General features: G+C 40.0%; 1 protein-coding gene and 1 long non-coding RNA gene across 5 annotated transcripts in view; one reads left to right on the forward strand and one right to left on the reverse strand.

The window, feature by feature from the left end:
- myom3 (myomesin 3) overlaps positions 1 to 16,469 on the reverse strand; it is a 71,928-nt gene that overhangs the window by 40,827 nt on the left and 14,632 nt on the right. For both annotated transcript variants that reach the window (XM_080308058.1, XM_080308057.1), the window contains 6 exons: positions 14,046 to 14,138; positions 13,600 to 13,688; positions 11,194 to 11,238; positions 7,180 to 7,320; positions 5,822 to 5,983; positions 224 to 365 (listed from right to left, as the gene is read on the reverse strand). In XM_080308058.1, coding sequence (XP_080164184.1) covers positions 224 to 365; positions 5,822 to 5,983; positions 7,180 to 7,320; positions 11,194 to 11,238; positions 13,600 to 13,688; positions 14,046 to 14,138 — 672 coding nt within the window. The remainder of the gene's footprint in view (positions 1 to 223; positions 366 to 5,821; positions 5,984 to 7,179; positions 7,321 to 11,193; positions 11,239 to 13,599; positions 13,689 to 14,045; positions 14,139 to 16,469) is intronic.
- The window catches only part of LOC113031483 (uncharacterized), a 40,936-nt gene continuing 29,427 nt past the window's right edge, over positions 4,961 to 16,469 (forward strand). For all 3 annotated transcript variants that reach the window (XR_013912138.1, XR_003273744.2, XR_013912139.1), the window contains exon 1: positions 4,961 to 5,516. This is a non-coding gene — a long non-coding RNA (uncharacterized LOC113031483). The remainder of the gene's footprint in view (positions 5,517 to 16,469) is intronic.

Below are 16,469 nucleotides of genomic sequence, written 5' to 3' on the forward strand. Positions count from 1 at the left end.
AACTTTTTAAAAGGGAAAATCTAGAAATCCTAAAATATACAAAGAAGCACATTTCTATGTCAACAGGATAAACACCTGCTCAGTGGACTGTTGATTTGCCAACACTGTCAGCTAGTTTTCAAAGGTCTGAAATAAACTTTCAGTGTCAGCTTTCACTTTGTTTTACCCGATTCATTTGAACCCAATGGAATATTTGAAGTAAGCGGTACATCGCGATTCTCACCGTTCCACATAATATCCCTGCACAGGTGAAGCTCCATCAGCGCTGGGCGGCTGCCAAGTCAGGAAAACGTAGTCCTTGTTCACGTCAGACACCTGCACTGCGAGAGGAGACGCGGGACCGCCCACCACTGCAGCCGATGCATCTATGGATGTCAGCAGAGAGTCAGTTAGCGAGAAGAAAAACGGCATAGAAATATTCAGCCCCCAGCTATGTACTAATAACTGAACTGAATTTGTGTAGTTCTAATGAAAGCTGAATGAACCAGTAAACAAGTCAAACAGGAGCAATTTGTCCCAGCTGACAGAGAAGTTTGTGATGTGCTGCTTTTTTCACATTATTTGGAATATATTTATTGGATTTCCAGTTTAGCACTCAACTAAATCGTTTACTGTGGAAACACAGGGTTTGTTTTTCCAACAAACAAAGTAGGAGAAAGATAGTGAGCCAAAGGAGGAGGAGATGTGTAAAACCAAGGGAAAAAGGAACTGGAAAGTTTAATAATAGGATCTACAGCAATCTAGTTCATGCAATCGATTCAAACATATAAGCCTGAAAGTAAAAAAAATGGCCACCAATCCTGGGTTTCTTAAGTTTTCATGTCTGCAAGATTTTCAGAAAATTTGACCTCTGACCTTGAGGTCAAGATCACTGAGATTCCTGTCCAAGATTTTTAGTAGATGCACCTATGGCATCAATTTGAAAATCCTACATTGTGTCAGTCTCAAATGATCATGTTCACAAAGTTGGGCATTCATGCCACCCGCCTGCCAGTGACGACAATATCAAAAACGAGTTTTGCTTTGTTGACCTGCTATTGTGTGTTTCTCCTAATGACCAAAGGATTATCAATGATTTTAAAGTAATCAATAGTTGCCACTCCACATGTTAAGTTACTCCAGGAGATATTCTATATAAAATAAATTCTGTGTGCTCAAATTGGAAAGATTAAAAAAAAAAAACAGTGTCTCAAGTACCTGATGTTCTTTGATCCAGTTTTTTTTATCCAAAAGAACATGTGAACAAATGTAATTCTTCCATTTCAGAGCCATTAGTGACAGTTAAGTTATGGTTTATTAGAAAATTGTTTAGACAGAGATGGAATCATTGCTAAAAGATGGGGTGGTAGAGAACGTATAGGTACAAATAAGACCTTCCATGAGCTCTAACTTGTTTTGACCAGCCACCTATCCCACATGGTGATCTCCCTGGAAAGTTTACCTAAAATGCACCTTTTGAAGTCTTCTCCAGCAAATGATCAGAAAACAGATCAAAGTTCACCGGTAGCAGTCGTTTTTTTCTGATGATCTACATCACAGACCCTGCATTAGTGAAGTTTTGCTACTTTAAACTTGATATATCCCACGATACTGATGCTCAAAGCTGGTTATGGAAAAAGCTGTTCTGAACACAAACAAGACTTTGGCTTTAGATTTTGATATTATAACAGATCAAGTGTGTGTTAATCTCTGAACTTTCAAATCTCCTGCCGTCTCAAATTTGACACACACACACACACACACACACACACACACACACACACACACACACACACACACACACACACACACACACACACACACACACACACACACACACACACACACACACACTTGTTTTCATGTCTTAGTGAGGACATCTGTCTGTCAGCATCTGACATAATGCTTTCCCTCGCTGCTCACCGCAACCCTAACCATGAAACCCTTACCCAGGGGTGTCGAACTCCAGGCCTTGAGGGTGGGTGTCCTGCAGGTTTTAGATCTCATCCTGGGTCAACACACCTGAATCAAATGATTAATTCATTGTCAGGCCTCTGAAGAACTTTAAGACATGTTGAGGAGGTCATTTATTAATTTAAATCAGCTATATTGGATCAAGGACACATCTAAAAACTGCAGGACACCGGCCCTCGATGCCTGGAGTTTGACACCCGTAATTGTACGTAATTGTAACCTTGACACCAAAACCCCATTTTGACCCTCAAAAATGTCTTCAAACTCGTGGGGACGGGAATTTTGTTCCCATAAGTGACTGCTGGTCCCCGCAACTAATTTCTGTCCTCACAAAGATGCCTAAACATGTACACACACACACACAGACATAGCGAAAAGGACAAAAAAGAAATGAAGAAATAATTCAAAGCAGACTTGAATAACATAGCGTGACATGTTTGCAAACCTTTTCTTGATGCTGAGAATAGATTGTTGTTGTTTTTTAACAAAAGGCTTAAGTCAACATTTAAATAGGAAACATATCTCGTTCCTTTTTAAATGCGCATCCACCAGCCACCCTCGCTCCCATCCTTCATTTCTTATTTGTTTTTTATTGCAAACCCCCCCATTTGTAATGCTAATATGATGGCTGAATGATGGAAAAAACACACATTCAGAGACCTTCCCTGATTCCAAAATTAGTACCTACAGCTCTGGTGAAAAAAACGAGCTCCCAAACAAAAGAGAGAGCGAGTATCTCAAGTATTTGAGATTTACCTTGCATTAAGTGTCCGTATACGTGTGTTTATTTGGGCTCAGATGTGTTATCGATGTATGTGCACAGGAGCTCATGAATGATTCAGAGCACTTCATGCTGTCGCTGTGGGACTTAAGGTTGAATACATACATGAACAAGCACTACAATTACTTTAAAACACAAATGCTGCTTAGATTTCAAGTTGATGACTCAAGTGTGAGCTTCTCTCTGGTTTATTTGCATGTCGAAAGAAGAAAGTGGCATATGAAAAATATATACTTTCATCGAACAAAGTTAACAAGCCCTCGACAGAGAAATATTTTGATTGATGGTGCAATTTCCCTGTGTGAATCAGTTTGCTGAAAGGAAATGAAACTAGAACCAAAATCTGGTGAATACAAATAATGTTTGGAGGAATGTTTGCTCTGAACTCGAAAGTAAAAAAAGACGATTATATTTTCCAAAAGACATATATTTTGTACGCACAGGTGACAAGATCACACTTTGTCATTATTTGTCATTTTGCCGAGGACTGAAAACATCACATCAAACAAAGCGTATAATTTGAAAGACAGCTGGGCAAGTTCTTCAAAGAAGACACTAAATATTTGAGGAGTTTCTGATGTGATCTGACACCCACTTACAAGCGTGGCACAATGCCTATGAGTGGCTTTAGGAAGTCGTTGAAAACAAGCTACGTACTTCAAAAAAAGCAACGTGTCTGCAAAATGAATCATACATTTCATCATCTGCTTAGATAAGCATTAACTGTTACCACTATATATGTTATTATGTAAATAGAAGCAGGTAATGCCTAGGCAACCTAGGTACTCATGTTCCCAAGGCCTATTGTTGTGAGGTTTGACGATGATCCACAAAAAAATTGTGGATCATATAAAATTTTTACTGATTTTCAAATTTGGTGCAAATTTGACGTTTACACCCGATTTTCACCAAAATGAAATCAGTTGAATCTGTTATTAGCATCTACCATCACATAAAATTTGGAAATTATTTTTTTGAAAACTGTAGATGCTAGATGGCTAACAAACAGAGAGCCAGACAAACAAATGCAACTGATTACATACTCCCTCCCTTTGGGGGGAGAATTACTCACTTGGCAGAAACTCAATGCATCTAGGAAATCCAAAGTTCAAACCAAGCATTAGAACAGAAAAGAAAAGTGCTTTAGCTAACTTTGAATGTGCCATGGTTGTTTGTATCAGACGGGCTGGTCTGAGTATTTCAGAAAATGTTTTACCTACAGAGATTTGCCAACATCTATAGAATTTACAGAGAATGATTGAAAAAAAGAGAAAATATCCAGAGAGTTGCAGCTATCTAGGTGAAAAAGCCTTGCTGATTCCAGAGTTCAGAGGAGAACCACCAGATTGCTTCGAGCTGTCAGCTATGACAAGAAACTGAGGCAACAGTTCAAACAGGCTCCCCATATCTGAACAACAGAAGACTGAGAAAAACGTTAGTTTCAATTTTCTGCAGCTTTTAGATGAGAGAGGTCAGAATTGGATGTAAACAACATGAGATCATGGATCTCTCCTGCATTATTGTTGCTGGCCATGTCCATCCCTTTATGACCACCCTGTATAATCTTATGATAGCTGCTTCCAGCAGGACATGATGGCCTCCACAGTGACCAGATTTCAATCCAATAGAGCACCATCAAGACTTAGTGGAATGGGAGATTTACATGATGGATGTGCAGCTGACAAATCTGCAGCAACTGTCTGATGCTATCATGTTTCCAGAGTTTCCAGCACTTTGTTGAATCTATACCAATACAAATTGAAGCAGCTCTAAAAGTAAATTGGGTCCAACCAAGCACAAGCAAGAGGTAATTAATACAATGACCATTGATGGTAAATATGCTTAAAATGAATTCACATTCAGTTATTTTAAAAATGTTTGCAAAATTTGTAATATGACCAAGAGTGCTGGGCACTTCAAGGAACAAATGAAGAGCACTCTGTTTTCAGATGCATGTTCTGCTTAGGTGTGTTTGTAAAAACAGTGAAAATGTGGGATATTACAAGACTGTGACTGGTGGTTACAAAAGAGACGTCAGAAGGAAAGAAGCACGTGGTCAAGAAATTTCTTATGTTATATTGAAATAATGTGAAGCTCTTGTGTTATTATTTAGTTAGAGTTTAGTTGGTTTTTATTCTTTAGTTTAGTTTCATCCATATCTCTGAGTTTATGAGTCTTTTCCTGTCTTTGGTGTAAGTCTGTGTTGTCCTCTATGTTGTACTTTTAGCTGTGCCAGTACTTTCGTCTCTCCTTTGTCTGTTTCATGTATGCGCTTCCACGTTGTCAAGCTCGTGTTGTCATGTCTACATTCTATTATGTTTCCTGTTTTATTGTGAAGAGTCCGTTCCATGCTCAATGTGTTTAGTTGTACTTCCCCTGTGGCATTCAGGTTCATTTGTGTCAGCTGTGTTTCCCCAGGTGTTTCCACTTCCCTCATTACCCTTCAGTGTATTTATGTCTTCTGTCTTCACCAGGTCAAGTCACATCTTGTCACAGAGTTTCCTTTTGCCTGTTCATTGGCCATTTATCTCTTGTCATAGTTTTTCATGAATCCTGTTCCGACCATGTTCAAGTCAGTTTTTATGTTTTAGTTTTTCCCCGTTTAGGTTTCAGGTTAGTTTTTTTCCAGTTTGCATTGCTTTGTTTTTGTTTCGACATCAGCCCAGATATAAACGGCTCGCTTTTTGTTATACCGCATTTTTTTTTTGTGTCCGCATTTTTGGTCCACACCTCAAACACACCGGCCCACCCCCCCGTGACAGTTTTTAAGACTACATGAATGGTATGTTGGGTTTTTTTTATAATCATGATGATCCTTTTGAGAGCCAGCTGAGGGTTTCCTATTGTTTCTAAACTTTAAGCTAAACTAATGCATCTGGAGGTTTTCTGTTTGTTCATGCTAAGCATTTGCACATGAAAAGTGGTCTTAATTTTCTCTCAGTGAGGCTGTGGAGGTATATTTTCACATTAGTGGATAATTTTGAAAGCGCCAAAGCCAGCTTCAGTATTTATATTAGATCCATTAATCTTTGGACTCTAATGCATTGATAAATTGTAAGTGTAGGCTAACATTTTAGAGTATTTCACCTGTGAGATAGACAAAAGCGCTGTGCTCTTGGATTCCATCCGTGGTTCTCAGTCTTGCAGTATAAAGACCTTCATCCTCCTTGTGTGCAGCCCTTAAGGTGATGACGGCCTTGGTGTCAAATGTTTTAATCTCCACATTGCTGGATTGATGCAGTTGTACACCTGGAAAATAGAAAAAGCAAGCTAAAAAGTCAAGAATAATGCTTTTATGACCCATTACTTTCATTTTACCAACTTCACTGTTCAAAAAGGTCTTTCACACCACTAGACTCGAGGTAATTAATGCTTTAACTTCTGGCTGTGTCCCTTCATATTTTAATGAGGCCATTATTCACCCTCTTTTAATTTTAGGAAAATTTCAAAACTGCCTTCATTTCCAAAACATTATAAAAAGTGTTGGCCAACCAACTACCAGAAGTTTGAACTGTTCACAACATTTTAGAGAACTTTCAGCCAGATTCACTCTACTGAAATTCAAATGAAATTTTAGCACATAAAATGAGATGAAATGCAGGTAACTATTCAATCCTTATACTCTTGCGTCTGTCAGCTGCTTTGACACAGTTAATCGTAGTACCCTGATTAAGAGATTTAGAACGTGGGTGGGCATTTTGATTTATTCTCTTCCCATCCCTCTCATTGGAGTGTTACACTTGCTTTTGCTAATTTTGTGTCATCTCCTGCTGCTTTATCCCGTGGTGTGCCGCAAGGTTCAGTCCTGGGACGTATCCTGTTTGCTCCCACTTGGACACATCCTGAATAACTTTGAAGACATTTCATACTATTGTTATACGGCTGACATTTCATTGTACTTGTCTTTGAAACCCCAGAATGTGACCAAATTATCTGTTGTTCAAGACTGCATTCATATTATAAAGGACTAAATGGTATCCTATTATCTGTTTCTCAATACACAAAAACTGAAGTTATGATCTGTGGACCTGACATCTTTGTTCCCAAAAGTAATTAAAATCTTGGACCCTTGGGATGATTTGCTCTGAGTAAATCTAAAAGGTCCTAAACCTTTGGCGATTAGAGCCCTCCATCGTCAGTTGCCTCCATACATCAGTGAGCTACTACAGCCATATATAACTTCTACATCTCTGAGATCTGCTGATCCTTGCTTGATGGCTGTCCCTAGAGCCCTAGATCTGTGCTTTCTCTGGACCTAAGATCTGTGTTAATACATTTTTAAAAGAAACTTAAGACCAGCTTGTGCAGGCTTGCCTTGATTTAGTTTTATACCATTTAAATTGTTGTGTATTCTCTTCTGCAAAGCACTTTGTGAACTTTGTTCTTTAAAAATGCAATATAAATAAATTTTACTTACTTAATTACTTTGTATTTGCAACACTTACCATCTCTAAACCAGCTGACATCCTTCTGGAAGAGGAGCAGAGCTGAGGTGAATGTACACTCCAGGGTGAGGGTGTCGCCCTCTTTCACCCAGGTCGGAGGAAAGGAGGTGCCAAACAGAGCTTCCTGTTGAAGCTGTAAGGCTAGAATAGATGGGAGGAATGGAGCAGGAGTAAGAACACACGGGTGATAGAGACAGAAATGCCTAAAAAGACCATCTAATACAGACTAGAAAAAGACCCACTGCTTTATCCAAGCACACACACACAAAGCAGCTATAAGAGAATTCCCCGGGGGAAACGTCACAGGACAGCAGAAAAGCTGCAGATGGCACTCTTTGTTTTTAAGTGAACAGTTCCTGACAAGTTATTCCTTTAGCTGCCTGTCATTCTCTGCCTTGTCAAAAACAGCAAAGCAATACAATCCGGACGTGCAAGATATGTGTGCCATGAGGTCTCGTCAAATCCCATTCTCAGGGATGAATCTGAAAGATTGTGACATGCTTCTCATAATGATCTTGTTCTGCTTAGAAGTCCGGGCTATCACAACAGTGTGCGTAGAATTATTGAAACACACCGCAAAGATGTTTGCTTCCCATCATTCAAGTCCTGCATTTCCCTCAGTGCACTGATGTTATGATAAATTTACCGCAGTCATGCTTTAGTTTGAGTGATTTGTTTTGGAAAATACAATCAGCTCCATATGAGATAATCAAGTATCAGTTACAAAAAAATAGCAGCATGCAATTCTTCAGCACATTCTCCTAGCAAGCGGCCCCTGATGCCATTACAAGCTGATAAAGCTTCATTCAACATGATTGCCACTTAATATCTGTGTGTGTAGGGAAAATATTGGATTGTCTCGCACCCACATGGTCATTCCTCAGAAGCAATAGTGTAATACATACATAAATTATATTGCTCCTGACTTTTCCAGTTTTGCTATGTCTTTAAAATCCCTTTAAGATAAAATAAAAATCAGCACATTTTCAATAGAAATCTTGCTTTCTTTAGAAACGCGCACATTTGCACAGTCAGTATATGAAATCTGTCGAACCTGACAAGAAACACGCAACATCTGTGCACGATGATGACAATGGACAGAGTTGACTATCAGTAAATTTTTAGCAGTGCATACATGGGTCACAATATTAAAATAACTCTTATCAAAAAAATCCAGCTTGTTGAGAAATGGTCACAGGCCTTTGCTGTCTGAGACTGGTATCCTTGGGTCCTGTGGGTTACAAGCAGGGTTTTCAAAGTGTGGCCTGCAGGCCAATGAGAGCCCTTGGTAACCGTTGGGAGGCCCGTGGGGGCAACAACAAAACACTCTAGGACTGGATATTTCCCTCATTCACTTTATCTAACAGCTCAGAGCAAAACTAAGGGAGCTTTTGTCTTTATTTACAACACTTCAAACATTCTCACCACCCACCAACCACAACCAACCACCACCACCACCACCGAAGCATATGTTTGAGCCTTCTTCTTTTGGGATTTTTCTTTTAGGCTTTGCAAGTGTATATATATTATATACATAACAGTAAAATCCACATGAATACCAGGACCAAAATGGGCTTGGGACCAGCATTAGGGGTACACAGGGTTGTGGCCACCTGTGGTTGGGTTATGTTTGCAAAAGTCATTTATATAAGTGTTAAGTTAAATCTGGGCACTAAAGCTACTTGGAAAAGGTTGGATGAAGATGGTAATTTGTGAAAATACTAACAAAAATAAATTAAAAAACAAGGGGAAGTTGAAGGGACATTAACTAATTTAATATAAAACTCTAAAAGTGTATATATTTTTTCAGGATGTCATGTTTTATACAAAAACTAGAGGTCCTTGTAAGATAAACATGTCTATGTCAGATAGCTGTTCCTGGCAAAACCGCTTCTTTGGTTTGATCAGATTGCGAGCATATACAGTGGGGCAAAAAAGTATTTAGTCAGCCACCGATTGTGCAAGTTCCCCCACTTAAAATGATGACAGAGGTCAGTAATTTGCACCAGAGGTACACTTCAACTGTGAGAGACAGAATGTGAAAAAAAAATCCATGAATTCACATGGTAGGATTTGTAAAGAATTTATTCGTAAATTAGGGTGGAAAATAAGTATTTGGTCACCTCAAACAAGGAAAATCTCTGGCTCTCACAGACCTGTAATGTCTTCTGTAAGAAGCTTTTCTGTCCCCCACTCGTTACCTGTATGAATGGCACCTGTTTGAACTCATCATCTGTATAAAAGACACCTGTCCACAGCCTCAAACAGTCAGACCCCAAACGCCGCCATGGCCAAGACCAAAGAGCTTTCGAAGGACACCAGGAAAAGTTTTGTAGACCTGCACCAGACTGGGAAGAGTGAATCTACAATAGGCAAGCAGCTTGGTGTGAAAAAATCAACTGTGGGAGCAATCATCAGAAAATGGAAGACATACAAGACCACTGATAATCTCCCTCGATCTGGGGCTCCACGCAAGATCTCATCCCGTGGGGTCAAAATGATCATGAGAACAGTGAGCAAAGATCCCAGAACCACAAGGGGGGACCTGGTGAATGACCTGCAGAGAGCTGGGACCAAAGTAACAAAGGTCACCATCAGTAACACACTACAACGGCAGGGAATCAAATCCCGCAGTGCCAGACGTGTTCCGCTGCTGAAGCCAGTGCATGTCCAGGCCCGTCTGAAGTTTGCCAGAGAGCACATGGATGATACAGCAGAGGATTGGGAGAATGTCATGTGGTCAGATGAAACCAAAGTAGAACTTTTTGGTATAAACTCAACTCGTCGTGTTTGGAGGAAGAAGAATACTGAGTTGCATCCCAAGAACACCATACCTACTGTGAAGCATGGGGGTGGAAACATCATGCTATGGGGCTGTTTTTCTGCCAAGGGGACAGGACGACTGATCCGTGTTAAGGACAGAATGAATGGGGCCATGTATCGTGAGATTTTGAGCCAAAACCTCCTTCCATCAGTGAGAACTTTGAAGATGAAACGAGGCTGGGTCTTCCAACATGACAATGATCCAAAACACACTGCCCGGGCAACAAAGGAGTGACTCCGTAAGAAGCATTTGAAAGTCCTGGAGTGGCCTAGCCAGTCTCCAGACCTCAACCCCATAGAAAATCTGTGGCGGGAGTTGAAAGTCCGTGTTGCTCGGCGACAGCCCCAAAACATCACTGCTCTCGAGAAGATCTGCATGGAGGAATGGGCCAAAATACCAGCTACTGTGTGTGCAAACCTGGTAAAGACCTATAGTAAACGTTTGACCTCTGTTATTGCCAACAAAGGTTATGTTACAAAGTATTGAGTTGTATTTTTGTTATTGACCAAATACTTATTTTCCACCCTGATTTACGAATAAATTCTTTACAAATCCTACCATGTGGATTCATGGATTTATTTTTCACATTCTGTCTCTCACAGTTGAAGTGTACCTCTGGTGCAAATTACTGACCTCTGTCATCATTTTAAGTGGGGGAACTTGCACAATCGGTGGCTGACTAAATACTTTTTTGCCCCACTGTATATGTATAGAAATTATGTAGTTCTAGGTTAAAAAGTCCTGAACCCCACACATGGCAGAAGCTAATCTAGGCCACAGAGTGCCACAGCTAGTGCGAGGTGCTCCGCAGCTTGAAGCGAAGTGGGATAAATCTCCCGCTGTCCCTGGAATGAAATATACATGACTGTCGTTTCTGCTCACTTGGAAGCAAGTCATTTTATCCCTTCAGTAACTACCCCACAAATAGTCTTACTTATGCCTGTTACTCTATGAACACCCACACAGAAACATAAATTCCCGTGATATCCAAACAGCATCAGTGTGCAGCTCCCTTTCATTCCTCCCATGTCTTTCTTTAAGAGGTGCCACATGCACAGCAGAGCCAAATGTTGTGTCAGTCTTCAAAGTCACTCAGCCTGCCCTCGTTTACTGATGGAGGGAGGAACTTCAAAGGGTGGCAGAGAAAATGAAAGGGGACACTTTTCATTAGGCACTGGTGTGAAACTTACCGGAGGTCTGCAAGCGCTCTGAACCAGCCACGGCTCCTTGATATGCTGAATCGCAGGGCGGCAGAGCAGGACAGATTGGAGAGTGGCAGGCAGGGTCAAAAACAGAGAGAAAAGCAGTGAATGATACTGTGAGACTGAAGAAGAAACATGTTTAAAAAAAAGAAAGAAAGCAAGAAAAGATAAAGCAGAAGGCGAATCAAACCTGGCAATGCCACATTTATGCAAGTCACATCTAATATTCCCTTTAACCTAAGGCTGTGTTAAAGCCTGAAGAATACCTGTGAAATGTAGAAGAAGCCTTGACGTGTCTCATTAAAGTCATTAAAGTGAGCTGAGCATTCAGGAAGTGAAGCCTTTTCATAAAAGGGCAGGTAGGTCAAGGTAATAAAAAATAAATAAAAAAATAAATAGTTTCTGTAACACTGCTGCGAGGCAGTATAGCTCACTGTAGATGTTATTAGTCACTGCTACACCCACTGTCTCATTTTAATTTATTATGCATGAGCACTGCAACGGGACCTGTTTTTCTGATCATTTCCGTTGATGCTGGTTCTCTTACAAACACCAAATTTACATAGAGACTCAGATAATGAGGATAGAAAACCGCACCATGGAGACCTGAGGCATTAGGAGGATGGAGATACAAACATTTGGTCAAATTTAGCTAGCATATCATCTGCACCCTGGGCACCTTAATGATCATCTGTGCAACAACATAAAGCAAAAAAATAAAAAATAAATGAAATGCTTTATTTGTCATAGCAGGATTTCAAAATATGCACTTACGTTAGCTGTAAATGGACTAATGAAGAAAAACATGCCTGTAAGGAAAAACCCAGCGCTACATTCTTGGTGCAATGTAAAAGGAGGTTTAAGTAAATATTCATGGAAGCTTGAGGTGCTGGTTAAATTTAACGTTTGAACTTTATTTTAGTTAAACACAATATCATCTTCTTCTCTAGTTTCTCAGTGGCTAGCCAAACCACCTGGGATGTCAGGGGCGGGGCTTCTTTAATCTGAAAATAAAGTTAAAGTTAAACAAGGTAAAAAATTATTTAAAAAAATCAGTTTCACTTACTACTTTTATTCTACTTGTCAAACTAAGAGGTGCATGGCTGACAGTTGGACAGGCTGCAGTTGAGACACTTGTTTCTACAGGCTGTTTGTGCAAACTTAAGATGTTCTTAAAGTGCTAGGATTTCCTTGCATGGCTGATGTCAGTGGTCTTGACTCGTGCATCGTGGTTTCATAATTAATCCTTTATAAGAATATTTCTTTCAGGTTATGGTTTTGTTTTTGTTTTTTTGCAGTAAATATTTTTTAAGATGTTTTAGGTGGTGTTCTTCTTATGCTTTGACCACACTTCTCCAGTTTCCCCAATGTTTTTAAGGGTATCCTGCATACCACGGTGAGACGTTTTCAGCTAATACCTCTTTCTGAATCACCTTGTAGGTGCCAAAATACTGTATCTAACGCGAGGAACTAGCTTAAAAATTGAATTTAAAATCGGTTCTTTGGTAACTTGTCTGTTATGTGTAGACAACATTCAGATGTTAGGGACAGAATTTGGCATAAAAGGTGAAGGCATGAATCCATCCTGCCTTACATCAGTGTTTCTAGCTGGGGATAGAGGTGTGATGCTGTGGGGGATATTTTCTTGGCACACTTTAGACTCTTTAGTAGTAGCTGAGCGTTGTTTAAACACCACAGCCTACCTGAGCATTGTGTCCAACTCAACATGACCACATGTATCCATCATCTGATGACTGCTTTCAGCAGATTAACACATAATGTCGCAAAACTCGGATCATCTCAAACTAGTTTCTTGAACATAACTGCGAGTTAACTGTTGGCCTCCACAGTCACTAAATCTCAATCCGGTAGAGATTGGGATGTGGTGGAAAGAGAGATTTGCATCGTTGATTTGCAGCTGACAAATCTGCAACAATTGCATATGCCATCAGGTCAATCTGGACCATTTCTGGCATCTTGTTGAATCTGTGTTAAATAATTAAAGCAAAGAGGGTTAAACTTTTCCACTGAGTGTATGAAAAGTATGTTTATGGGGAAAATAAGGAAGTTTGAAAATGTTAGAAGTGTGAGATCTAAAGTTCATTTTTTCATGCTTCCGATGTATGATCTCGAAGGAATTGCACTCAGGAAGCCAGAACTCAGGTTTTATTTGAAAATGGGAAAAGATAAACTAACAACAAAAGAGGTAAAAGTTGTGTAAACCAGGTTTGAAAAATGTTCAAACTAAGTCAAATAATTTACTGTGTCAGTGTCTCATTGCCAGCCTGACTGAAACTAGACTCTTCAGTGTTTTGGGGGCAATTGTACTGTATTCCATCTTTGCTACTGGTTTTTGAGCAAAGCTGACTTGAGATGAAACAAGAAACCACTCACAGTTCACCACGAGCGTTCCAAAGGTCACAGCTTCACCCAGGAGACTCTTGGCTACCACTTTGTACTCGCCAGCATCATCAGGAGAGCACCTTTGTAGAAGATATAGAATGTCATCTGTTTGTGAGTGAGAGTTGAAAGTGGGTGAATTTCAAGCCACAAGAGATGTTGAAAAAGCTGTGACCTCTTTTCATGTGCTGGATTTGGGTAATAGAAAAAACCTGCAACACAGCACGCACATGTACTTCTTAATTGAACCGGCACGTTTTATCTCATAACACCACCATTTAATTTCCTTATCTTACCTACAAGTAGCTTCAGTTTCTTATTCCATTCCTAATTTGTCAGTGGCAAGGTCAAGTAATCTGCTGCGTGCCCTATCTTGCACACTTCCATCACATTCATTCCAGTTTTCCAGACTTAATTAGAGATTTGAGCTAGTGACCCACCTTCTGATCTCCAGTGTGTTGAGACCAAATTTTTGTTGAAGACTGTAATTCCATGGTCGGTCAGATATTATCAGCGGCTCACCATCCTTGTACCTGCCGAAAAAGTACATAATTTTTGTTTTTTGAATATCAGAGTAAATGAACAACAGGCTGTACTTGGGTGGTTTATGCTCCTGCCTACTAATTACTCATGCACAGCTTTCATAATCAATTGTTAGTTTGGCTGAATGTCTGACAACTACAGGGGGTCTTTGATCTGTTATTCTGTCTTGTGCTGGGCATTGTTGAGGGCAGCTCATTGGGCTTGATGGGTCCCATATGGGGTAGTGAAACTCATGAGCCACAGGTTGTGTGGATCTCATAGCTCATGAATACTAAGCATACGCAGTCTTTTCATCAGCTAGTCTCACAGCAGCTCAGGTATCAAGGTCGACAGTTTGGCACATTGCCTGAATTAACACAGATTATTTCATATTAATACTGCGTGCAATATTCAGCTCAGGGTTCTGGACAGCAATGTCATGGCTCTTGGTCTTTTTGGTTTTTTGCAAGTAAGTTTTGGACTTTTAATGTAACCTTTTGTTTATTTTGGATCAATTACATATTAAATAATGATGCAATGTAGTGCTGCCACTAAGGACTGTTTTATTCATAGAAGATTCATCTTTCTGTTTTTGCTCTGACTTCCCAATAACCAAGGATATTCAGTTAGCATGGATATAAAATATAGAAAGCAACAAATCATCAAACTCAAGAGACTAAAACCAGAATGCTTGCTAGCTTGATAAATGACTTAAGAAGTAATTTTCTAAACCTGTTTGTTTTTGTGTGTGTTGATAGACTGATTATTTCAACTCTGATTATATAACACACAGTTTCTCCCCAAAAGGTACAACTCTGCAAACAGTTTATTCTGCTCTAACTTACTCTATCCAAGCGAGAAATGAAATTAAAGGGACACAATTATGCCGATGACCCCATGTCAGATTGAATAGAAACTTTTGGACAGTTAAAGAAGCAGTCACAGGGGGACTGGCATGGAGGAAAACAGCCATGGGTGGGCTGTAACAGGTGCCTGGTCTACAATATACAGTATTCTCAGTCTCATGTTTTCCTTTTTACATGCCTATGATTCAATCAAACCCCAAAATACAAATGGTTTAACATACCAGAATAAAATTCCCCTTTCACTTAGTGATGTTAGGTCAGCTGTGCCATTAAACTTTTTTTTATGATTTTTGTTTTTTAAGTGCTCAAAAAACAAACAAACCTGTCACTTAAAAATTGTTTTTTAGTATATTTCAAAGTCTGCTATGATGACAGTCTTTTTCCTGCTTTCCTGCAGAGCAAGATCTCAGGCAATCCAATTGTTCCTTAGGCCACCAATCATCAATATTTCATTGAGAAAACTACTATTACCTAAATAAAAAATAAATGTATAAAAAGGATTCACAGCATGTGTCTGTGAAGGTTCTCAGTCATCCAGGTCATCGTAGTCTAAGGAGCTTGGAAAGAAAAGCGTCTGGACTTCTTTAAGTTGCTTGAAGACATTTCACCTCTCATCCGAGAAGCTTCTTCAGTTCTAAGGTCAAATGGTGGAGAGTCCCAGATTTAAACCTAGTGTACTTCAGACCCAGCAACACACTCAGACAAAAACTGGTTCACCCGAAAGACAAAACTCTTAAACACAAACTTAACAATGTGGTGTATGCTGTACAGTGCAGCAAGGAATGCCCAGACTTCTACATTGGAGAGACCAAACAGCCTCTTCACAAGCGCATGGCACAACATAGAAGAGCCACCTCCACAGGACAAGACTCAGCAGTCCATCTGCATCTTAAGGATAAAGGACACTCTTTCGAGGATGCCAATGTTCACATTTTGGACAGAGAGGACAGATGGTTTGAAAGAGGAGTGAAAGAAGCCATCTATGTCCACTGTGAGCGACCATCTTTGAACAGAGGCGTTGGTTTACGACACCAACTCTCTGCCATCTATAATCCAGTTTTGAGATCCCGTCCCAGACGCCTTAACGCCCACTCACATCCTGGGCCATCTGACCTCAGGAAATCACATGATAGGGTGGGGCTAGGTTTCACAATGAGCTCACCCGAAACTCTGGCTGATTGTGACCCACACCCGTTTTCACACCTTGGCTCATGTGATTAGGTAGAGGATCATCAGGGGGTCCTTTGTCCCTCTTTGGGGGGGAAACTCCCACTGGGTTTAAATCTGGGACTCTCCACCATTTGACCTTAGAACTGAAGAAGCTTCTCGGATAAGAGGTGAAACGTCTTCAAGCAACTTAAAGAAGTCCAGACGCTTTTCTTTCCAAGCTCCTTAGACTATGATTCACAGCATGAAAATTTGCTGTGAATAACATAAACACACGTGACACATAAACACCTAAAGCATAAACAGACT

This window comes from Astatotilapia calliptera, chromosome 11 (genome assembly GCF_964374335.1).
Source record: "Astatotilapia calliptera chromosome 11, fAstCal68.1, whole genome shotgun sequence".
Classification (NCBI taxonomy): Eukaryota; Metazoa; Chordata; class Actinopteri; order Cichliformes; family Cichlidae; genus Astatotilapia; species Astatotilapia calliptera.